The following is a 25,944-nucleotide window of genomic DNA, read 5'->3' as shown; positions in this document are numbered from 1 at the left end:
CAAAATGCAATCCATAGTAGAATCGCTTCGTACACCCTAAGTCTTCTTCGTCTATAACTTTGTCTATCACTTTCAACATTAGTCTGCAGCTTCTTTTCTTCGTTCAATCTCCCTTTTCCATGTAAATTTATTACTGTTACTGCCTTCTTTAGAGGTGTAAATAGCCTTAGATGCTAAAGCACCGCTTTAAAATAAAATTATTTTACTACTACTACTTCCTTCTCTTTTTCTTCCTCCTGTTTTTTGGACAAACAGGGTAGGGGGAGCATTCACCCCCAATACTGCCATGCTAAGGAAGAACGTCGTATGAATATTCGAGGGTTGCCAAATTTCCTTCCATAAAATCTTCAAGGAAAGAAGCTGCAGACTGATGTTGAAATTGATACACAAAGCTGTAGACAAAGAAGACTTAGGGTGTACGGAGCGATCCTATTATAATGATGGACTATAACTACAGGGCAGAATACCCCCCCCCCTCCTCAGATCCACCTATGAAGAAGATCCGGCTAGAAATCCGACAACTCGGGATGAGAAGAAGGCCGGAGATACTGGCGGATATATGCGCGTGCATGTCGTTATGCGACATTGATAAACTCGCGGGAGGCGGAATTTAATTAGTGCATTAAACTCCTGTTTAATGTGTCGTCATGACTTGAAGCGGCGCGAATCATAACTCCCGTCGCCACTGCCTCCGCCGCCTCCGTCATCGCCTCCGAGGTTCGGCCCTTGAGAACTTTCTTGTTCCTTCCTCGTCATCGCCCTCCGCCCATGTTTCGCCTGAGTGTGAAGTCTTGTAACGCCGTCTCCCGTCAACAGACTCAGCGGCTCGGTGCTTCACTGTTGAACGGTGTACGTTCGCGAGCATCAAATCGCTCTTAGTGTGTCCGTCGTGAATCGTTTGCGGGTGTGATATAGGTGGTTTGATGCGAAAATTTCATGACTTGATGGACGAATCGGAGAGTTATGGTCAGAGACAATACTGCCGTGCTAAGGAAGAACGCCGTATGAACATTCGAGAGTTGCCAAATTTCCCTCGATAAAACACGTATTTTTGACAGCATTCGTGCATATTTTTCCTTGACATTTTCAGATGGTTTAGATTAAGTTGTGTACAAAATTGTCCGAAAATTTTGGAAAATAATATTTGCAATTTTCCCAGTAAATTCAGTTTTCACCGGAGGAAACTTGGCAACGTCTGAAGGCTCATACGGTGTTCTTCCTTAGTACGGCAGAATATATAGACGGTGCAATGTGGATCGAGTCAATAGGAGAATTCGGACAAAATTTGAGAACTTTAAACACTTAAAACTCCGTTTATACAAAACTCTGAGGTTCTGAAAGTGGCTCCATTGATTTCCTTGTGTAATTTTCTTCTCAAAGCACCCTTTGAACTGTAAAATGTGACGAAATAAAGATCAACATTTTCAGTTTTTGTCAAAAATTTCATGTCCGACCTCTCTGATTGACTCGATCCACTGTGCGGCGTGGGTCCGCAACCACGTATCTAGTTAGCGGTGTCTGAAAATCTCCGCCTCTATATTATTCTTTTAAAGGAGATCGAATCGACATCATTCCTTGAAATGTTTGCAGAATTTTCTTCACACAGAGAAGAAAAACCACGGCAGTTTTTAAGAATTACTGTTGAATGGTTTTCCTTCTAAAAATAAAGTAGGACAGATAGTCAGCGACGTCGCAAACCGAGGTACGAGGTTGCGGACTTATACCGTGGATATTTTAGAGACCCATCACCACCAAAATATTACGGGGCAATGAAAATATTGAAATAAAATTGCAATTGATTGCACTTAAATAACAATTTTTTACGATTAACTTCTAATATTTTTAAATAATTTGGTCAAAGAATGCCATGTTTAAACAACGAGCAAGAAGCTGAGCTCCATGTATCAAAGCAGTTGGAGATAGGAGGGACGTCTTCGAGCCTCGTTTTTTTAACTTTTCTCCCAAATCTGTGAGACATATCACTGGTAGGCTAGAGCAGAACGGAGTGTTGCGATTTCACGCCTCGCACCATCGCGCCTTCAATTTTGCAGATGCAACACGGACATCCATAAAGTACGAATAGTTGCATCTCTGCGCCGGTATCTACGCGCGTCCTTTCCCTTGCTCTATTACCACATTGTGTTTGTTTCTATTTAAATTATATTTATTGGTGCTTCAAGGGCTACGTGAGCAACACGGTTGCAGATCAGAGAAACGTAATTGGGCCTCGTTTTTTAACTTTTCTCCCGAATCTGAGCGACACCTCATTAGCAGCATTTATGGGAACATTACAAGCTTACGCCATCACGGTTTGAACTCGCGAAAATACTCAGTACTCAGTACAATCGGATAAAGCGAGGAAAATTGAATAAATATGTCCAAGATTAGTGATCTATTCTGCCGTGATAAGGAAAAACGCCGTATGAACATTCGAGATTGCCAAATTTCCTCCGATAAAATGTGTATTTTTAAGGAGATTTATGAATATTTTTCCTTGAAACTGGAGGAAGGAACCTTTACCTGAAGGAACTTTAGGTAAAATTGCGAACAAAATAATTTGAAAAATTGGAAGAAAAATAATCATAAGTTTTCTCAAACATGTGTGTTTAATCTAAGGAAATTTGGCAACGCCTGAAGGGTCATACGGCGTTTTTCCTTAGCACGGCAGTATTGATGGTGGTAATGTTGATCTTACCTTAGGAGTATTTGTTGGAGTCTTGATTTTTGACCTCTCGACCTAAGACATCGCGCCAGCCCTAGCAGCGACTCCAGATGAGAGAACGATATCGAGAGAGCGTCTTCATAATACCGCTGCGCCTCGAGAATTCTATCTGTAGACAAAAGAAAAAAACATAATGGTTATATCTGAAGTATTATATGCTTCTTCGTATAGAATCAAGTAGAAGGAACCCGCCTTAAAGGGATACTGGGAAAATGAGGTATTGCAATTTTTTTATAAAATTAAGTACCACAGACCGAACGACATGTTCGAGCCAAATACGTCCTTTTAATAAGTAAGCTTTTCCTTTAAAAATAAGTAAATAAATAAAAAAAATAAAAAAAAGATATGATTTGAGTATCTGTTGCTTAATCCTGGCCACTAATTTGGCATTTCTTAACACAGACCTTTCAAAAGCCAAAAATTACAACTTTTCCAACCTCGTTTTAATATTTTGTTCATTGTTACTCTTTAAATTTCTAAGGGTGGAAACCCGACTCCCTATCTATAAAGATTTCTAAATATGCAAATTCTAAAACCGCAAAAATTAAAAGGAAATAGAGGAACTAGGCTGATGCCAGCGACGACGGCTTATCGGATATCTCCCGGCTAGAAAAATTCAAGCTGAATTATTTTATATTGCGTCTCCGAGACAAGATCTTCCAAGACCCATATTGTTCACGATGAAAGCATGTTCACAGCGGCTTCCATGCGTAAAAATTCTGGATTTCGCCTCATTCCGGGCTCAAATCACGACTTTCAAAACATAATTGCACGAACGCGTTCCAAACCCGCTGATCAACACAGCATCATGGGCCTCGCTCCACATTTCGATAAATTAAATCGAGGCTCATGTTTTAACGTCGGGTGGTGTTCTGCGCAGTTTCCAGCCACGGGCCCAAGAATTTCTCAGCCTCCCCCGAGATACAAACAGAAAGGGGGTGTCGAGGGGGACTCGAAACACGGGGGGCAGGGGCGGGGGGCAATAAAAGTGAATCACAGACGATACATTAATAATTCCGTTTTGTTGGGGACCCGGGGGGGGGGGGGGGGGGGGGTCGCGAAACCGAGTCACCGACACCCGGCCGGAATTCCAGCATCCAACGAATTCCTGGGCGGCGGCGGGATGATGGATAGAGAGGCGCGTTTTGTCTATCCGGCGATCGGAAGGGGCCGGGGACTAATGGTCGGGCTGGCGACCGCCCAGCGCCGCAGTATGACGAGTGTTAATTCCATTAGCGACCCCCCCCCCCCCCCCGAATTATGGATTGCGGACGGCGGAGTTCGGACTGCCGTGCCAGAGACACTACTGCCGTTTTGGGGAAGAACGCCGTATGTACATTCGAGAGTTGCCAAATTTCCTTCGACGAATCACGGGTTTTCCGGGGAAATTTATAAACATTCTTCACCGGATTTTCAAGAAAGTTTTCTTAGTAATCTTATCCGTATTTCTTTCTATGATCACATCTTAAATACATAATTCGGGGTATATTTTCACGATCAAAATATTTCGGATATTTGACAGGAGACAATATACGGCTACTCAAGTTTAAAACTAATCCTCACTAATTTTCTCAAAGGTGTGATCTGACTCGTTCCTGATTGCAATTCAAATTAAATGGACTTATTTAATTATCATAAAAGAACCACGTGCATAAGGTTTAAAAGCAACATAGTCCCTTTCAGGATACGTCCAAATGGTTACCACGAGAAGCGTTCATTTATCAGTTAAAATATCCGACAAAGTTCATGTAAAACGTGTTCAAGAGACTGAAAATTTAAATCCATCATACAGCGTCTTTAAACTCGATCCCAATCTTTGTTATTTACATTGTCACTATCAAACAATGAGCGGTTCAGTTTCACTGCACTAAAAGGAAGAATCATTGACAGCAATACTCTCCCCACATAGGCAACTCTACTGAAAATCGTCTAAACTGTTAAAATTTATAATCCAATGACTTGCCATCGTAAAACAGTAGAGCTTTACCACCTTACGAACTTATGAAAGAACCACGTAACTGAAAAAACAGTACTCCGTAAATCCGTGGTTTTTCCGTAATGCGGTAGTGCAGCTCTCGACTAACGAGGGTATGTTTTCTTAACGACCACATCACGACAGAATGCTCGGCGGTATAGCCACGACAATTTGAGGACAATTAAATTTCCCCCGCTATTTTCCACATTCTCCTCCATGAGACTACGAGTGTATCGAGGATAGCGATAATGAATATGTTGCATGTGTGAAAAATTTGCGATTTGACTACTGATTCTTAATTAAAAGTTCCCGAAAAACACGATGGTGCCACTGGTTTTCTCTGAAATTTACTCCCAAGCTCAAAAAAAACTCTCAAGTTGAGGCCAAAATGGAGGGGATATCCCACGCTATACTGAGAGTCCACCTCTACATCAAGAGAAACTCTCTATGCAAAGATAGGGAGCAAATATTAGCAGGATTGCCGTGTTTTCAATTTTGGAGTCCCCAATTAAAGTGGCAGCCCTGTCAATGTATTTGCTCCCTATCTTCGCATGGAGAGTTTGTCTTGATGTAGACGTGGACTCTCAGGATAGCGTGGGATATCTCCTCCATTTTGGCCTCATTTTGAGAGCTTTTTTTGAGCTTGGGAGTTGATTTCAGAGGAAACCAGTGGCACCGTCGTGTTTTTCGCGAATTTTTACACGAGTATCAATGGTCAAATCGCAAATTCCTCATAAATGCAACATCTCCATTGTGACCCTTGGTCACTCTCCCGTTGAATTGGGTATTGATCATACAAATGCTTGGTGACGCTGTATTATCAACGGAGACGACATATTAGCGTTATATTTTCGAACTTTCAAAAACTTTACGTGACGTAACGTTTACGTACGTTATGAATACGTCATTGACGTTCTTAGTGTTGCGTCAGGAAAGATACCCAAAAGATTCCGACTCGCTCCCATTTTCCGCTTTGATAAAATGCTCGATTTTCTTAAAATTTACCCAGTAGGAGGATTTTAGCCGGGGAACATTAGGAGATACTTGGTGCTTGTTGCCTCTGATGATGAACTGCAGACGCTTAGAAGGAAGAGGTCGGATAGAGAACAATTTGAAACATTTTCTTCAGAATCACGGCTAGGAGATGACAAATCTCCGCAACATTATTTTACAGCTTAATGAATTTTGGTGAACACAAATTTTTGTCTTCCTTTTAAAGCTCTATTCTGTTCAACTCGCGTTATTACCAGCGAAGATGTCATCGACCACAAAAAAACTTTTGGATCGAAGATAAAGAATTTCTGGATTCCTTGGATGAAATGAAATCTTCCAATGAATTTTGATTTTACAAAACATGCAGACTTGATGGAATTGTGTGGGTATTTATCCACAAGACCTCTCGCTAAAATATGCATAGAGACCTATTCAGCTGATTCTTATGTAAAACATCGCCAAAAATATACGTGGATATATTATCATTACCCTCTTCACAATCACCTCTAACCGTCAAACACGTAATTATGGAATGCTCTGCCCTTAGGAATCTCCAATCACAGATCTACTCACCTACAATCAACAGGAATACAAACCCACTAACTTGCAATGAACCCAATGTCACTACCAAACTTCTGAAACTCTTTGCCTCTCTTAATTTAAAAATCTAAATTTTCGTATATACATCAATTTTCAAAATTCTCTGTAAAGACGTTAATAGCCTGTGACGCTGAATGTCTTAAAATAGATTAACTAACTAACTAACTATCTTTTAGAATCTCCCATTTAATCACAGGCAAAATATCGAAGCTCGAGATATCGAATGATGGCCTCTCCGATTGATTATGACCTCACTCTACACCAACACTTGATAATTGACAGCCCTTACTCTTTGTTCAGACACTGTTGTCGAACTTTGCATGGAATTCCCATGGTTCAAATTTGTTTCAGCAATGGAGGAATTTGCAATAATGCATCGAGGAATTGGCGTCACTGGCCAAGGAAATGACGCTGTGGGTTGGGGTCGTGTTATAGTCTTCAACCTGACGATTCCTTCGGACTTTGATTGATTTTAGCGTGATGGGCCGCGCGAGTGGCTAAAGTGCAGTTTGGCGGTTGCAATTATTGTTGACAGTCAGGTCCATAACATTATCGCTCGCACCTTTGATACGACGCTAAACAATAATGGCTCGTCTGTGTCAGACGCGCTGTGTGGGGGAATGGAGGGTTCCTCGATCGACACGATCTCTCGACAAGTGGAAAACGGTTGAGATTGAAAATGGCTCCGTTACAATTCGTTGTCTTCCGCACGCGGGAAGCGTATGTTGACAGCGCTGTTCCAGCATTTCTATGAAAATTTTGTTTTTTCATCGGGGAGCTGTCGCACGAATTCGTCTGAACATTGTAGAATTTTTGCTTACAATAGTAAGAACAAATCACCGGGAATTTCAGACAAATTCATCGGATGGTTTTCCTATGAGAAAAGTTAGAAATACTGAGACGGCACAATCGAAAATGGATCAATTTATTTTATGCGGGACACAACAAATAAAGTGTCTCCTTTGACTTCTACTGTTTACTGTTTTGCACATTCAATTGCTCCTTTTTTTCGAGTTTGATTTTAAAATGCTATTCAACGTAATTGAAGTTATGATTTTTTAGTTATGAATGCATTTCCTGGAAATTTTCAGACTTTTTAGATCAAATTACGAGCAAAATCCTCTGAAAGATCAGAAGAGACATGTTGACCAATTTTCCTGAAAATTCGTGATTTGTCAAAGGAAGTTTGGCAACGCTTGATAGCTCATTCGGCGTTTTTCCTTAGCACAGCAGTGTTGCAAAATGTAATCCAGGTACGGTGATCCCATTTCCCGGAACTACTTCCGAATTTCGGAACTTTAGAGATTTTCCTGATTTTTTCCCGGAACTTTTGAAACTCCCAATATGTTCCGGATCTTCCGAATTTTCTGGAACATTTTCGGAACTTTTGAAAAAATCTAAAAGGAATCCGGAACTTTCGAAAATATCTAAAAGGACTCTGGAACTTTTGAAAAAAATCTAAAAGGAATCCGGAACTTTTGAAAAAATCGAAAAGGAATCCAGAACGTTTGAAAAAATCGAAAAGGAATCCGGATCTTTTGAAAACATCCAAAAGAAATCCGGAACTTTTGAAAAAATCTAAAAGGAATCCGGAACTTTTGACGGACATGGAATATGAGCACTGCCCAGGTATACCCTTAACGCGGCAACGTGGGGGTGGGTTTTTCGTGTCCCGTAAGACGGGGGTAGGTATCGAGTTACATATTTGAATGCGCGTCGGCGTCGGCGGCGTCGGCAGGGAGTTAATAACCCCGAATTAATGCCAAAATTGTATCGATCCCGCCCGGGCGTGAATTTATGGGCGCATAAATCAGCCCTCCTCGCGGTCCCTGGGCGGCCATTGGCGGGGATTTTTAATCCGCGGCGGATTTTTGAGCCGGAATTTATTAACTGCTCCCTCGTTAACCCGCTCCCCGCTTCAAGCCGCGTCCGGATCCTCGCGGCTCCTGTAAATTAATTTGGGTCCTTTTACACGCCGCCTTCGTCGAGAGGAATAAAAATTACCCGGGTGGAATTTCTCCATCCAGGGGTTTGTTAAGGTTGGATATAAGGGTGCGGATGTTCTTCAAACTGAGGAGTGTTTGAAAGTTAAATATGTCTTTCATTAAGCGAGAAAAAAAAGAACACTAAGGACTAACCCGAATGGACCACTAGACAAGGTACGAATTTCAGCATTCTGATACATGTTTCTTGACTAAAATTTCACGTAGAATACGATGCGTACAAGGAAAATTACCGAAATTAACTCCTTCTGGAGATAGTAAATGATTCTTGATGCGTGAATGCAAACCACCCGCTCATGAAAACCCAATGCTCTACGTGATTCACATCGTGCGGGAAACGTTATCATTACAGTCTCTGCGATATAAAAATCTGGCAAACTCAATCTTGACGCTTTGGCTCGGCTGTAGCAAATTTCTTTTAGTTTAAACAACACATTGTTGGAAATAAACATTGCTCGATTGAGAAGCTTGCTGAAACCGTTGTAGTGCGGGACATGACTCACGTAGACCTATTCCTCGATTTAGTTGGGTCACGCAACTAAACTAACTTTGCGATGAGGCTTAGGGTATCACGCGAAATTGAAGGCACTTTGCTGAGTCCTAGCAGATCAGTTCTACAATTTGAAGCAAGAATGGACCACTAGACAAGGTGCGAATTTCAGAATTCTGATACATGTCTCTGCACTAAAATTTTACGTAGAATACGATGCGCACAACGAAAATTACCGAAATTAACTCCTACCGAAGATATTTAATGATTCTTGATGCGTGAATTCAAACCACCCGGTTACGAAACTCAATGCTCTGCATGATTCACATCGTGCGCTAAACGTTATCATGACAGTCTCTGCGATATAAATATCTGGCAACCTCAATCTTGACGCTTTGGCTCAGCTGTAGCAAATTGCTTTTAGTTTAAACAACACATGGTGGGAAATAAACATTGCTCGATTGAGAAGCCTGTTGAAACCGTTGTAGTGCGGGACTTGACTCACGTAGAGCTTGAGTTTCTTGTGAGCGGGCAGTTCAAATTCTTTGTAATCAATGTGAAATAAAAACGTTAATATCTTCGTTCGGAGTTGGTTCCAGTAATTTTCGTTGCGCGAATCGTACTCTACATGAAATTCTGGTTAAGAAACAAGTACTAAGTTTAAACTGAGGATGAGTCGCATCAAGGCCCGAAACGCTTCTTATTAGTAAAAACAAAAGAAGAGAAGCGATTTTTAAAAAATTACAATTTTTCATTTTATTCATTTTAAATATCAAGTCTCTTCATGTTTTTAAAAATGGTTCTTACACTACATTCAAGCTTCAAGAACTGTTTTAAAAACCAGCCGACATTCAACGGTTGATTTCCGGCGAAGCTCTTATTCACAGCTCGCATCTGGGAGACATCGATAAGTAACCCATTATGAGGGAAGGGTTGATTTATGCTCGAACTTGGCGCGTGTGGCAGGGCCCCTTATTTATACCGGAGAAACATCGCGCGGCGCGGCTAACGGCCTTCCAGGGAATAGTTAAAGGCTATTTTATGTCACTTTAACCGGATCTTCCAGGAATTGTTCTTTAAACCTTTTTTCGCCTCCCCCACCCCCCTCACTCCATCATCCCGCGGGCCGAAATCGGCATCTTTGATGCGGGCTCTGGTGAACGATTCGGAAAACTTTACCCGTGCGCTACTGCCGTCTGGAGCCGAAATTGATCGGAATTTTGGGTGAAGATACAGCGTGATTTAGAAGTACCTTGTAGAGATAAGTTACCTCCTCCAGCCTCTTTCATCTGATCCTAAATTGGATCGCATTTAGCGAAAAGGAATCAGCGCTACAGTTTTTTTTTTCCTTTTTTAAATCAATTTATACATGTACAACCACCCCTTCCGGGGTGTCAATTACAATTAATTTAGTTTTGTATAATTTCTAGCCCTTAACTTAATGGTCTAAAACTATATTTTTAATAATTACAGTGTTGTGAAAATGTTGTTTCTTCATAATCGTCTGAAAAATCTCTCAGATTAGCAAAGATTTTTTGCTTCCCACCAAAAAATTGTTATTTCTTAAAGGGAAATTATTTTGTGAATTTTAATACTGTACATATATTGCGTATTTTTAAAAGGGAAGAAGAAGTAGCACGATTTTGAAAACACTGTGATCGCGCTGGTTCCTTTTTGCTAAATGCGATCCAATTTATGTAGTGATCATTTTTCGATTTCCTTGAAAATGTTTCTATTTGAACATAGTGATTTTTACATCGATTGACGCAAGTAAAATTTTTCACCAATCACTAGAGCCCGTTCCAGATTGCTTTTCTTATTTCGCTGTGCGAACATGCTAAGGGATTCCGACTAACCTTTGCGTACGGCGAAAGAGGAAAAGTAGTCTGTAACGAACTCTAGTGACTAGTGGAACACTTTATTTGCACAATCAATGTCAAAGCTTACTGTATTCAAAAAGTGAACTTTTACAGGAAAACGAGAAATGATTACTCAATAAATTAAGGATCAGATTAACGTCAAATAGGTCCATCAATTAAATAATAAATTGTAAGGAGTGAGACGGGGCAATTTTTACAACCCCCAATAGAAAGCACCGAATTACTCAATGAACGAATTCAATTTTGGACATATTCGGTATTTATACTGGAATGGTCTAAAAATATAATGTGAGTTCCATGAACATATCCAATAAGTTTGAGAGAATACATAACTGCCTGAACATGACTTCAAATTCAAATTATTATGTTACATGAAATCGGGGACTTATGAGTTTTTGAGTCAGGTCTGGTCTCAAAAAAAAATGAAGAAGAAAAAAAAAAAAAAGAATAATTTATTCGGTAGATGAAAGGAACAGCAGGGAAAATTAGTTTGCACTGATTGATGCTCTTCCCCCTCCCCAATCCAAACCCGACAAAATGATTTTTTTTTCAGTAGATCAAGATTCATATGGACCTAAAAATTAGCACGCCCCTAAATAGCAATTTTGGCATCATTTTATTCAAAAATTATGCCGCAAGTTTCGTAGCAGAGCTTATATTTCCAAACTTCAGAGATCTGTAACTTAGTGAAGAGGGTGAGTTTGAAGCAGAAACGCTTACAGAAAAAAAGAGTTTTGCTGAACCCATAGAATGATACTCTCAAATCCCGTCTAGTCGCGTGCACTCAATCTTGATTCACCCTGTATATCTCAGAGACTTCGCACTCGAATTTGGCAACATCGTGGGACAATATTGCGCCTTCAACATGAATATATTCAGTGATCGGTTCGGATGGACCGCCACGCGGCGGTTTATTTCTGCCACGCAAGGTTGCCAACTCGTGAGTATGTTTATGTATAAAATGGCCACATAGGGATGTATTATACACGGGGCCCGATTTGTAAGCACCACCTGGCAAACAAGCTGCCACCCTCCAATATCTCTTTTCCTATGCCCATGGCCACGTTGACCAAGAGCCGCAAAACCTCTACATAAATGGGCCTGTTGCAAACTTTTGCTAGAGCAAAAATAAGAGTTGTTTCTTATAGATAATGCCTCAAAAATCACGATGAGCGCATCGGCAAAGTCTGAAATGCACTCATAACTTCACAGTCTGCGTAAGAAATTTGCGGTTTTTTGAGCTTCCCGCTTCAAAAACGATACTACGGCACAGGTGAACATTTTGTAAGAGGAGTCGTTCCATCGTCGGCAATAATCATCATGGCCGACGCCAATCCGCCAAAACACGTTTGATGGGACGAGATAACACCTGAACTGGATTAAACCAGATAACAATCGGTGTGTTAACGTTCATATTTTCCACGCCCGAATTGATTGACCTTGAACTCTCCTCGAATTACACGCGGAACTGCGCGCAAGCGTCGGCCATGATGAATATCGCCGACGATGGAGCGACTCCTCTAACAAAATGTTCACCTGTGCCGTAGTATCGTTTTTGAAGCGGGAAGCTTAAAAAAACGCAAATTTCTTACGCAGATTGTGAAGTTATGAGTGCATTTCAGACTTTGCCGATGCGCTCATCATGATTTTTGAGGCACTATCTACAAGAAACAACTCTTATTTTTGCTCTAGCAAAAGTTTGCAACAGGCCCATTGCTGTGTAGATACGTGACTTTCACTTAGAGGCAGTGTGGCCGACAAAGGGAGGGTCACCGAGCATACTTTAATTTTCTCTACGATTTTTTTCATTGGAAAACTCTTTTGGTTCGGTTCTTGCAGTAGCTTCTTAACAGATCAAATACCTCACTAATAGAGAATTTGCAGGTGTCTGGAATTTGATGGATTTCGTGTTTAAGTGGAAACTACTGAGTGAACTGAACACGAGGATACCCTTGGTTCATGTATTGAACAATTATTAGAGAAGATATGACAAAATGATCTAATCTGCTTAAATACGTGCGTTTAAATGGGAAATGCCGCCAAATGACGTCACTAGGCGGTACATTTTCTCACTTTTAAATCTTTTTCTTTTTCCCGTGACAGAGAAAACTTATTAAAAATACTGTAAAATCAGCTCTCCAAGCACCTGCAGATGAAGCAATAAAAAATTTGCATGCAAATTCTCCATTCTCAAAAAGAAAAAAAAACATCCAAGAACAGAGGCAACGAAACTTCATTAGATTTTTATTTTGTCTTGTCGTATTGTTATCAACGAACACAAAATTTTGAGAATAGGTCTACGAGTTTTACGTCGATAATTCTCTAATAATAACTCTATAACTTTTTCGTAATTGTATCCAGTCAGTCTTACACTGACAAAAAAGTGAAGAATCGTCGCTCCTTTGACTAGAGGGCGTATCTCAGTTTCCAAGTAGGCCTTGTTTTACACTTGAATCCACGCTTGCTCAAATTCATGCGGCAATCGAGATACGCTCTTACGTCAAAGGATCGACGACTTTGTCAGTGTAAGACCGGATTCAAACTCATACGTAGCACGAGGCAGTGAAAGCGGATAAACTTACTCCCCGGGAAACCCGTCCGAGGAAAGCGGTGCTCCCCCGTGGAAAAGTTACTGCCAATCGGGAGATAAGTGGATTTAAATAAAGTATAAAGAACAGTTTGGCGAATTTAGGGGGTTCGGACGGCTTTATCTTTCAAGCTGGTTTAATACTCCACAAATCCGACCGTCCTGTCTCCGCAACGTTACTCACCGCAGCTCTACGCCCTGCAGGACGAAACCCCCTTTCTTACATTTATTTTGTGTTGTAGTTAAGTGGTTCTGCGTCGACGGACGTCCCGGTTCCCCCAAAAATATTTAATAAAATCTCGCGCTCCGCAGATGCCCACCCTCAACCCCTGGCCCTTCACCCCGTCCGATTTTCGCCCTCAAGAATCGCGGTGTAACTTCCACCGCTAATACGGGGATTTACTCGACCCGGTCCGTTTAAGATTGGATTACGGGCAACGGAGAGAGGAGACCGCATGTCCACACGTGTTGACGAAACGTGTTGCGTTTTCTCCTGTTTTGAGAGAGAGGACTTTTTCTGGCTGTGGAGCAACTACCTCTGATCTCTTTCTTGCTTTGTTCAGTGTGCGGTGCCACTCAGAGATGATACATTTTAGAGACCTTATACATATCCTACCTAAGTAATGTAATGGACCAGTACTGCCGTCCTATGGAAGAACGCAGTATGAACATTCGAAAGTAGCCATGCAAGTCTCCTCGGATAAAATGTCTTTTTTCGTGGAAAGTTATACATATTTTGCCTCGAAATTTTCAGATATTTTGGCTTAAATCGCAAACAGAATCGTCTGAAAAATTTGAAAAAAAAAAAATAATTCACACTTTTTCCAGTAAAGTCGATTTTTATTAAAGGAAATTTGGCAACGTCTGAAGGCTCATGCAGCATTCTTCCATAGCAAGGCAGAAAGGCACGCTACGAATTCGAGCATTCTCAGACATGTTTCTTCACCCAAATTTTAGACAAAACACGAATCGCGCGACAAAAATTACTAAAACTAACTTTTGACTAAGATATTCAGTGTTTCACAAAGCTTGGATTTAAACCTCCCATTCATAAAAAATTAAAAGTCTACGGGCACTAAACTCGAAAAAAATCTAAAAATGTAAAACTAAATCGGGCCTTAAACGTTACAGTAGTCTCTGAAGTATGAAAATATGACAGCCTTTACCCTCAGATGACTAACCGGGTCTATGAGGCCCGGTGGCTTCTTATTTTTCGCGCCACAGCAGTTGTAATTATCCGAGAAGTCTGTCCTTTGCGCGAAACGCGCACTGGCGCGGCGCCTACAAACCTAACAGGAATACTTCACGCATTGCGCAATGCGTGAAGTATCCCTGTTAGGTTTGTAGGCGCCAATGCGCGTTCCGCGCTGGCAGCACGCCCGCCGCGCCGCAGCGTGCCACGGCGCCTCAAGCAACTATTTTACACAGAGGTATCGCACAGTATTCATTTTCAAGAGCTTTAGGTGAAATTGTGAACAAAATCATCTGAAAAATTGGAAGGAAAATATTCATAAGTTTTCCAGGAAATTTGTATTTTATTACAGGCAAATTGACGACGCCTGAAGGTTCATACGGCGTTCTTCGTTAGCACGGCAGTGAGCTGTCTTTGTTCTTTATTGTGGTAAACCAAGCCATTGACATCACCCACGACATTATGTTCTCGAAACAACGTTGTCAACGCAATCCTGAGATGCGCTGAGACGGAGAACACAGATTTTTCCGGTGGTTTAATATTTCACTTCCTCGGAGTTCCCGCTAATTACTTCAACCATGGATGCTTCAGTCCACAAGATCCAATTAGGAGCCATTATTCTCCATCGATCATTATCCATCTCTTACACGTCAGCCCATCATTTGGACGGGACAAAGCCCCGCTGAAAGACCGGACGATAAATATCCCTCCGCTCAAGTGGGTAGCAGACTGCTCTAAGCTGGGGATTAACAAGAGCGTACTACAAAATTAAAATACTCCTGAAATCTCAGCTTGCAAGACCGAGGAGCTTCCCAGGGTGTCCGCAGAAGGGAGAAACCTCGGGAAATGCGAGTGCTTCGTTGCCAGATGAGCGGGAAAATATATGACCGAGAAAGGAGTGGACTTGCCTCGTGCGGGGTTTGGCGAATTTGTGTGGACCACATTTATAGGTTTAAAACTGCATTTACGTAAATTTGTAAATCATATGATCACGGAACTATGTGCATTAAGAAATGAGCCCTGAGACTCATAAGAATATATGCATTACAGGGCTCACATAATGAACATAGCTCCGTTTGGCAGAAATACGTCCAAATAAAATATGGATGACAATTATCATAGACAAATTTTGATGAGCTTTTAAAAGTTCCAAATTTTGTCCGACCTCTCCCATGAACTCAATCCACTGTGGCACGGTAAAATAGGTACTCAAGGGTCGAGACCAGTGGTGCGGCGTACTATGCTATATATCGATTGTTATGCCATTTAAACCTATAGAAAAGGATCAATAAACAGGATGTTTGCAGCGAACACCTTGATTATCGATTATTTACCACAGATTCAAATGGGGGAACATCGATGGATCGCAAAGCACGCCACGGCACTGCGGGCTGATTATTGAAAATTATAGATAAAGCAATAGATAAAGGAGACATAGTGAATATGGAGCGATCCTATTGGTTGAAACGGTTGGTTATAATAGACTAAAAGGAAAAATATGGATTAACTGTAGGATCTCTTGTCGGTTGCCGTTAATCAATCTATTATTTACCTCCTCTGTCCATTGCAACCACCCATTTTAACCGATGGGATCGCTCCATACGTCTTATGTCTTCTCTGTCTATAGCTTTGTCCATCAATTTCAATAATCATCCCGCTGGTCGAGACCGGAAACGCGGTTATTTTTCCGGGCGAAGCGACAGCGGCGCCGTGGTCTGGGCCGCGCCTCGTTGTTGGATAATTAAGATTTACACCACTCATCGCCTCTAAATAAATTGGAGCCCGCGTCTATTTCCCCGCCCAATTAGCGCGCGGGCCGCGGGCGGAATAAATGGCGCTGACACGGGTACTTAAACAAATCAACTGTTGCCCGGAGGTGAGGGTGTTCGGGGGATGTAAGGACAAGTTATCGGGGAACTGGGAGAGGGTGGACTCCTCGGACTCCCCGGCCAGCGCCGAGTTTCACGGTGCCCGGAGCCGAGAACTTCGATTTCCTCGCCAAGCGGAGCAAGTTGCACTTCAAATTTACTCGGGCGTATTGCGCGTCCACTCAAAAATACCAAGGATTGATGATGGACCGATAGCCAGCACTGAAAAAAACACATTGAATCTAGAGTCCAGACTCTTGAAAACATCGACAAGAAAAAATACTCTTGATTCAATCAGATTTAAGCTTAAATCAAGAACCAAGCCTCTTAATTTGAGCGAATTTCGCTTTGATTCAAGCAAAAATTCGATTGAATCAAGAGTACTTTTTCTTGTCGATGTTTTTAAGAGTCTGGACTGTAGATCCAATGTGGTTTTTTTTTTCAGTGAGGGCGCAAATTTGAGCATTATGAGGCATGCTCCTTGACCAGAATTTCACTTAGAACACGATTCACGAAAGGAAAATTACTCAATAAGTAACTCCTACCAGGTGCATTTAGCTAGTACAGTTTAATGCCAAATTAGGCTGACTAAGCTTTTAAAAACATAGTGAATGATACATCAAACGAGCTAAAAGATAAATTATAAAATAAAAATTTAGTCTATTCAACTACCTACATGATGTTAACACAACGAGCAAGAGATGAAAATACAACTCACAAAAACCTTCCTTTACAGCAAACGTTTGGACCCTATGGACTAGGGTCCTCTCTTCACTGCAACAATGAAACGATAGAGGCATTTTGACAGAAACGTTTTATTGTTGCACTGAAGAGGATCCTCGTCTTTTGAGACAAAACGTCTGCTGTGAAGAAATGTTTTTGTGAGTTGTATTTTCATCTTTTGCTCGTTGTTTTAGCATCATGTAGAAATAGTTGAATATACTGAATATTATTTTAATTGTTGGCTTTCAGCTCGTTTGATATATCATTCACCATGTAACGCCTATGATTAGTCTACATTGATTACAAGAATTATGAATTCTTCTCCCACAAAAAAACAATAGTCCACTTGAATCAAATCGCGCAACAGTTTTGGCACGAGCCAATATGGGGGCTCCTGTCATACGCAGCTGACGCACCTTCAATTTCGCGCGATACTCTACATGCTACCTCTACGTTAGTTTAGTTGCTCGGCAGAATGAAACCTAACCAGCACAGCTGACCGATGTGCGATACTACCGCGTTACGTATTGAGGGCTCTCTTCACACAGTACGACCTCACACTCACAGTATTCTTCTTCAGAAATGAGTTCTCCGAAGGTAAAAGAAAATGAGGAAAATGAAACAAAGGAAGAGGAAAGAGAGGAAATAGAAAATAGCGAGAATAGTAAATTTGCAGGTGTCTGAGATTTGATGAATTTCGTGTCCAAGTGGAAACTACTGAGTGAACTGAACACGAGGATACCCTTGGTTTATGAATTGAACAATTATTGGAGAAGATATGACAAAATTATCTAATCTGCTAAAATACGTGTGTTTAAATGGGAAATGCTGCCAGATGACGTCACTAGGCGGTGCATTTTCTCACTTTTAGATCTATTTTTAAACTATTTCCCATATCAGAAATTTTTTTTAAAAACAAACTGTGAAATCAGATCTTTCAGCACTTTCAGATAGAGCAATAAATAATTTGCACGCAAATTCTCCATTGGAAGAATCAGAAAAAGAAGAGTTATGATACAGAAAGGAAAGTGAAAGGAAAAGGAAAGTGGAGGGTAAGATAATGCTCAAGCCCTCATCTCACGTTATAACCTCACGCTCACCTGCACTTCACATCCCTTCAGTAATGCCCTTCAAAACCCGATCAACCCAATTGCGCCTCCAATCAAGCGGCGGAGACGCGCAAAGACCTCTCGTCTGCGGCGTCGGTGTCTGTCGGGTGGATCCTCGGCGGGGTGTGACAATTAAAAAGCGGGAACTAATTCAATTAAGCCGGGCCGACGGGAAAGGCGATTATCTTAATTAGAACAGGGGTTAAAATACCGTGATAAATGTCTATTCGAATCAGTTGATGTGTGAACGCCCGCTCTCGCTCCAGGCGAATGCAAATCGCCCGGCACGCGAAGACGCCGCATGCAACCGCGACGCCGCCGCCACCCCCCCCCCCCCCCCCCCGTCCCCGTCGAGAGGGCTATCGTCACGTCATTCTAGTCCCTCCTCTGTCCCTTCTGAATCCCTATCATTTTGTAGACTCTACACTTCTGATAGCGCTATTCTTCCAATTTCTTCTCCATCACAAAATATTTTAAATCGAGATGTTGCATGTGTGAGGAATTTGCGATTTGACAATTGATTCTCATGTCAAAGTTTGATAACTGAAATATGGTACCATGTCGATGCCAACATTGTACTACCATAGTGTCAAAATGGTCCCAATGTATATGTTCCGTCTTGGTATAATTTTTGCCATTTTTTATAAAAAAAGGAGATTAAGATAAAATTTGCAAGCAAAATTTGGCGAGTAATGGGATAATATACAAGGTTTGAATTACACCATATAATACGTGAAAATGTCCCCATCAACCGTGGAAATAAGTTGAACCCCTGCTTGCCGATTATTGAAATTCTGTGCTTGTCGGGCGGATATAGGTTATTAAACGGTGGCGCGTGATCGGTCGGCTATGTCTTATCGCTGCCTTGTCGTGCCTTTCTCAGGTTGATTTCACGACAAGCTAAAGGCACCTTTCGAGTTTCCGACAGTATGTCGTCCATTCCACCTGACAAAGGCACGACAAAGCAGCAGCGATAAGACATAGCCGACCGATCACGCGCCGCCGTGTAACATATATCCGCCCGACAAGCACAGAATTTCAATAATCGGCATGCAGGGGTTCAACTTATTTCCACGGTTGATGGGGGTATTTTCACGTATTAGATGGTGTTGCAATGCAAACCTTGTACCCGTAACCTTGTATTCATCAAATTTTGCTTGCACATTTTATCTTAATCTCTTTTTTTTTTATAAAAAATGGCAAAAATTGTACCAAGACGGAACATATACATTGGGACCATTTTGACACTATGGCAGTACAATGTTGGCATCGACATGGTACCATGTTTCACTTGGACCGCGTTAAACAGGAAAGAACCAAGCCACATCAGCTATTGCCAAATTTCCCTGGGCAATTCAATTCTTTACGAGGGAACGTTTGTGCGGATTCCTTTGAAAATTTTATGGAATTTGCTTTGCACACTAAAAAAATTGGTACGCTGTTTTAACACCTAGAATGTCAAAAATGTGTCTGGTGATCCTAAGATGCTGTTTTGTTTGCCCACGCGATTGAATTTGCATTCACAGGATGTAAAGTTAACTGCGGGGGCAGTAAAGGCAGCATCTTGGGATTACCAGACACATTTTTGACATCCTAGATGCTAAAACAGCATATCAATTTTTTCAGTTCAGTATGTGGAAAAATCACTGAAATCTGCAAAAAAATCCGCACATAAATATAATCCGTTTTCATATAAAGAATTAAATTATTCGATTAAATTTGGCAGTAGCTGGTGTGGCTTGGTTCCTTTCTGCTTAAGGCAGTCCAGTTATCAATATGTTATTTTTTTCTTTTTTTTCTTTTTTTTTCAAGGATTTTTCACTCCCATTAGGACGTGATTCCAACGATCACATGTGTCTGTTTCAGATCATCATGAATATTGACGCCTCTCCTCCAAATGCCGCCCCGATTCCAGACTATACCCGAAGCTCGAAAACGCTTTCTCGGCCGAGTCCACGCTGAGACCCCGTCAACACGCGAGCGCTGAGAAGCGAGGGCAGAGGGAAGCCGGTTACCGCGGCGTGTTTTGACACACCGACTGCAACTACTGCAGGACCGAGGAGCGGGCGGACCGCTATTTATCTGTCGTTCCCGAGAGTTTTATGGCGGGACTTACTTATTTCGGATCCCGGAGCGCGGAAAGGGCTCCGCTCGCCTCCCCGAGCCCCGACCTCCCTGGATTCACTCTCTGTTCTCATTTCCTCTGGCTCTAAGTAAAACTATCAATTTTTCATTTCGCTCCAATCTCGGCTTCGTTTTCGCGTTACGCACACCGCTGTCACGTCGAACGATTATTATCGGAATAAAGATGAATAGGATTGAATCGGTTGCCACTTGAGGTGCATAATGTAACAAGTTTTGTTTCTCCGATTGAATGGGGCACTAGGCAAGGTTTACACTGCCGTGATAGCGAAAAGAGCCGTAAGTGCATAAATGAAGTTTTGAGAAAACGGGCTCAGAAGCTTCTGACCGGTTAATTTTATTGAAAGAAGCCTCCGTTCTTTGTCAAATTGCCACAAACCGTCCGAAAGACTCCTAGAAATCGTTTGGATGATGAAATAGCGAGTGTACATGTTCATATCTTGATTAAGGAGTTGATAACCGAGTTTACCGATGGGTACGTAAAATTTTAAAACAAATAACATGGTGCATTGACGTATGCCATGTCAGGTTACTCGTTGTATTGCTAACATTTACCTGAAACCTTATTTTAATAAATTCATTTGCGATCGTCAGTTTTGCACTGAACAATTAAGAAAAATTACGATAAAAACTTGCAAAAATATAGAAATTAAAAAATGTGTACGACCGTAATTTGGTAAATACTAAGGAGACATATAAGATATGAATTAAAACACCATCTACTCATACCCTACGTGAAAGATCCCCCATCATCTGGAGAAATAAGTTGTATCCCAAGAAAGGTATAAAGGAGACAAAATCTCAAGCAGCAACTATTCGAACGTCTAGGATGTTATTTTGCCTATCCTCCTTTTTTAAGGAGAACTGAGACGAAACGGGCACTGCCTTATTAACGTAGTCAAGGTGTGAGCTGCTACTTTAATTTTTGCGTGAGCAGTTATATGCTAGCGACGAGATACTTGCATTAAGGTGATATGATAGTGTGGCCATGTCACAGGAGTGAATTAGGAGCAAATTGAAAGTTCAAAAGTGACTTAGTATCATACAACCGGCCAATCAGTGGCGTTGACAGAGAGGAACTTACGGAAAAAAACTTTCGAGGGAAACTTTGAAAATGAGTGTACGATGAGCATTACACATTTTAAATTTGCTTATTCATTACAGAATACAATATGAGCGAGAATTTTCAGTTCAATTTTTTACCTACAAGACAAATAAGCATTAATGTGCATAGTAGCGCTTCATCATAAAAAGTGCGAGCATTCACAATAATATGACATTGCTCATAAATTTCAAATAATTTGCTCCGGCAAATTTGGCGTCATCTTCCCTAGAAATTTCATCCGAAACATCCGACGGATTCACCTATGGAAAACGAAAATTTTTGCACGAGCAGTCAACACCAGTTCGTATATCCGCCCCAGGTTTTTCTACTTTTCACCGTATAAAAAGTCAGCTGAATGATTTTTTCCCCCTATGTTTCTCCGTTCTGGTTTTTTCTGACTCGGGTTTTTCTTCTCGTTTGAATCGATACCGTCGTTTTTGCGCTGAATTGCATGAGTGTAGGCGTCTTCTTCGATCAAGTCTTTCACGCTTACCGTCGCGGCACGCGCCGTGTCAATTTTCACGGTGATTCTCTCTTTATTCTCCCTCTTTCTCTCTCCTGATATATTCTGCCGTGCTAGGGAAGAACACCGTATGAACATCAAACACGAATATCACCACTGTACCTCAAGAGAACGGCTGCTCTATATTGAATTAAAGTGACAACACTGACAGCAGGGAAAACGCCTTCAATTAAAAACAATACTATCCAACGTTACACTCATGCTCGAAAAGTTGCTCCAAAAAGCTGAAATCTGAAGGTCGGAGATCTATGCTGCCGTGCTAGGGAAGAACACCGAATGAACATTCAAGAAATGCCAACTTTCCCTTGATAAAACATGTATGTTTGACAATAGTCGTGCTTATTTTTCCTTGAAATTTTCAGATATATTAGATTATTAAATTCCATAAAAATTGTCTGAAAATTTTGGAATATAATATTCACAATTTTTCCAGTAATCTCAGTTTTTATCAGGGGAAGCTTTGCAACGTCTAAAGGCTCATACGGCGTTCTTCCTTAGCACGGCAGTGTTCTTGAGAGCTCTTCGTCTTGCAAACATTCTATACTTGTAATGTAAGTGAGAGATTTTAGTAAAAAAGGACACGTTAAGAAATAATATTTGTAGAGCCGTAGAATTTACCAGCACTCACAACAAGGGAACTTCAGCGGGTTGATTCTTAGAATTAATAGATAAAGAGATCGACAGGGAAGACGAACAGAAAATAGAGTGATCTTATTGGTGGAAGCGGATGATTGCAATGAACAAAGGAGATAAGTAATAGACTTACATGTTCACCTATTGCAAAGTTTATGAACTGGAATGGACCAAAAAATGAGGGGCATGCCAGAGATCAAGCAGAACGACAGAATGGAGGGATGTAATTTGGGAATGATCTGATCAGGGTGGCATGAAATGTAAGAAAGAAATGAAATATTGGAAATTTCAGTGAAATATTTCAAGAAATTTCACGAGGTTGTGGAATATTTCATATTTTTCAGGAGCTAGAGTATGCACTCCGCACTCAAACACACAAGGATAGAAGAAAGTCACAGTTTTTTACATTTTACGAGACATGAGAAAGGCCCGGTATTTTACGATATCTTTCATACATTTCTGAAATTTCATAAAATATTTCACATGAAATTTTAAGATAATATTTTTCATGAAATGTTGCCACCCTGGACCTGATCAAAGATCACGAAAAACTTTCAGACCGTGTAATCTTGCTTGCCCTCGGTAACATCCACGAGCAGACTTGTCCGAACTCGCCTCATGAAGGGATTCTCAGCACGACACACAGTGGATCGAGTCAATTAGAGAGTTCGGACATGAAATTTTTGACTTAAACTGAAAATTTTGATGTTTATTTCGTCGCAAATGAAATTTAAAGGGGTGCTCTTGGAAGAAAATTTCACGAAGAAACCAATGGAGCCACCTTTAGATCCTCAAATGTTTGTATACGCGGAGTTACAAGCGTTTAAAGTTTCCAAATTTTGTCCGACCTCCCCTATTGGTTCGATCCAGTGTGCGACAGGACAGAAGAGTAAATTCATCAACCCGAAGACCTACGAAATGACGTCCACCTTGCGGTGCAGAAACTCCAAAACCCTCCCTCAAGAGGGTCGCTTGAACCGGTGATTAATCCAGCGTGTAACACTCTCTCAAATATTTGCATAGGAGGGCGGAATTTAGAGGGTGCTCGACCGTCGCTTTAAGACGTGTTAAGGTTGGCATGCGGAGCCGAGATAAACACGCCGAGTCCGTTCGCGGCACTTATCGGCCGGCCGTCGTTTATGGGGCTGTTGAGCTTTGGGCATCGTCGCTAGATTGTGCTCATTCCCCCGTGTAAGCCCGATAATAATATCTACTTATACTTGCACAACATGGCAACTGTGGCGCTGAGCGTGCCGGCCAGACTATTCATGGCGACTCGAGTGTATGAAATGCAGATGACCCCGGTCCGGTGTGGTCGGGCCGGAACTCTCCTAAGCGGATTTCTAATTAACGCGCTGCGACTGGGTGGATTTGTGTGTTTCCGTACGAGAAAAGGGTTGCTCCGATTGCGTTTAGCAAAAATTAAGGGAGGATATTGTCACGCTGCTCTTCTAATGCAACTTGAATTTTATTCCGGGCATTACACGGAGAACAAAACTTTATGCGTGGGACCCGAAGTTTAGGTCATATGGATCTCTGAAGTTTTCGGATTGAGCATTCGAACACTTAAGGGCCAGCTGCTGAGGTTTGGATCACACATCTGAAACTTCAGTTTGTACGTCTGAAGTACTTCGGTTTTCAAATCCGAAGAACTTCGGTTCTCACATCCGAAAAACTTCGATTCTCACTTCTGAAGTACTTCAGATGTAAGAACTGAAGTTTCAGATATGTGATCCGAACCTCGACAGCTAGACCTTAAGTGTTCAGATGCTCAATCTGAAAACTTCAGATATCCATATGACCTAAACTTCGGATCCCACGCACGAGGTTTTTTCTCCGTGTACAACAACCGTTTTTGAACTAACATTTCGGACTTTTGAAGACTCGTCGAGGAATTTTGTAGACTTTTGAGGATTTCTCAAGAAGTTTTGGATTTGCAAAAGGAAGAATTTTCAAGAGTCTTTCAAAGGCGACTGAGCAAAATTGAGGGCCTTAATAAGTGATGATTTACAATTGAAAATATCCTTTTCCTCTACCTTTTTTGGTTGCTTCTTATGCGTAAACAAGCATAAATGATGATGCTATCCGGCATTTTGAGTGGCTTCATAGCCTTAAATAAGAGCCAATTTTCAAAGAGATTGTTAAAAAAATAATAAAGAACCAAACGATGAGAAATTTATGGATTTCGAGGCATGATTGGATGTTTTTACAAAAAATACGGACACTTGAGGACTGAACAATTTAAAAAGCGTGAAAGTATTCTCAAGGAGTTTGCCAAGTGCCATGCACCTTAATCTTGTTAAACAATTTAGGTATTCAAACAAAGTACATAAGTACGAGTAAACTCCATGAACGTAGAGTTAAATATAAGATCATCTTGTAATTTAAAAATGTTGATCTTTCTTAGGTTTTTCAAACATAAAAAAGTTGAACAGTTCCAGCAAAGGGAAATCAATGACTCTTTTTTGCAAAAACTGCTGTGCAAAAAGCCAACGCTTAAGTTGAAACGACACGAGGAAGAGGTAAATCATCCTTCATGTACTTCTTTGCTTGGTTTCGGTGCGAAAGTGAAGATGGTAGCTCAGATCTTGTTTGACTGTAGAAGTATTTCAACTCGCTTGACACGGACTCAAGTCATACGCAGCTGACGCGCCTTCAATTAGGCGCGATACTCTACGCGCTACCGCGACGTTAGTATAGTTGCTCGACTGAATGAAACCTAACTATTCCACCTATCGCGTGTTCCACACCGTATTGGTGACACTAACAAGCATCACAAAATTGTTTCAGACATCGAATCAGATTTGTTTTCTTGAATTTTATAGATCAACCATGAATTACAAGATCTAGTCTCTAATGGCAAGCAAGTTGCATTAAATATTTTGATCGAAAAAGCGACAAACTAGCCGTTAATTAGAAACAGTTCCAGCCTTAGTGATGGTCTCGTTTGCTCTTAAATGAATCAAAGAATTCAATTCCTGAAGGAAGCGAACAAAAATAAAAATCAAAACAAAAGAAAAACGCAGAAACACGAAACAACTTCTCTACGGTGAAATTGCGACAATGAGAATCTCGGCTTGCGACACTGCAAACTTTCTGTTATAGTCTCTTTATTACAAGAGAAGATACTCATTGTTATGTCCAGTGTAAATGTGTATATCATTAGTTTAATGATAGGCTCAAAGCATTATAAAACATGATTCTGTAATTAGCGCAACTGACCCATTTATTGTCATACACTTTATGTACGTACTGATGCAGAAATACCATAAATACGTCCAAATGGCGGACAATGTACGTTTTTTGCTGAGAGTAAAGCTACGGCGTTGATGTTTTAACCCAAACCAACACCATAAATGATCAAATTATGCAAAATTTCACTTCAAAAATAGATTACAT

The 25,944-nt window shown here is 41.1% G+C and overlaps 1 protein-coding gene across 1 annotated transcript in view; it reads right to left on the bottom strand.

Moving 5' to 3' along the window:
- Positions 1-25,944, bottom strand: part of LOC109035266 (protein O-mannosyl-transferase TMTC4) — a 220,756-nt gene that overhangs the window by 60,356 nt on the left and 134,456 nt on the right. Inside the window, exon 10 of the mRNA XM_019048839.2 lies at positions 2,696-2,831. Coding sequence (XP_018904384.2) covers positions 2,696-2,831 — 136 coding nt within the window. The remainder of the gene's footprint in view (positions 1-2,695; positions 2,832-25,944) is intronic.

Source organism: Bemisia tabaci, chromosome 7, assembly GCF_918797505.1.
Source record: "Bemisia tabaci chromosome 7, PGI_BMITA_v3".
NCBI lineage: Eukaryota > Metazoa > Arthropoda > Insecta > Hemiptera > Aleyrodidae > Bemisia > Bemisia tabaci.
The sequence above is the reverse complement of the archived record's forward strand: the minus strand, read 5'-3'. Positions and strand labels throughout refer to the sequence as shown.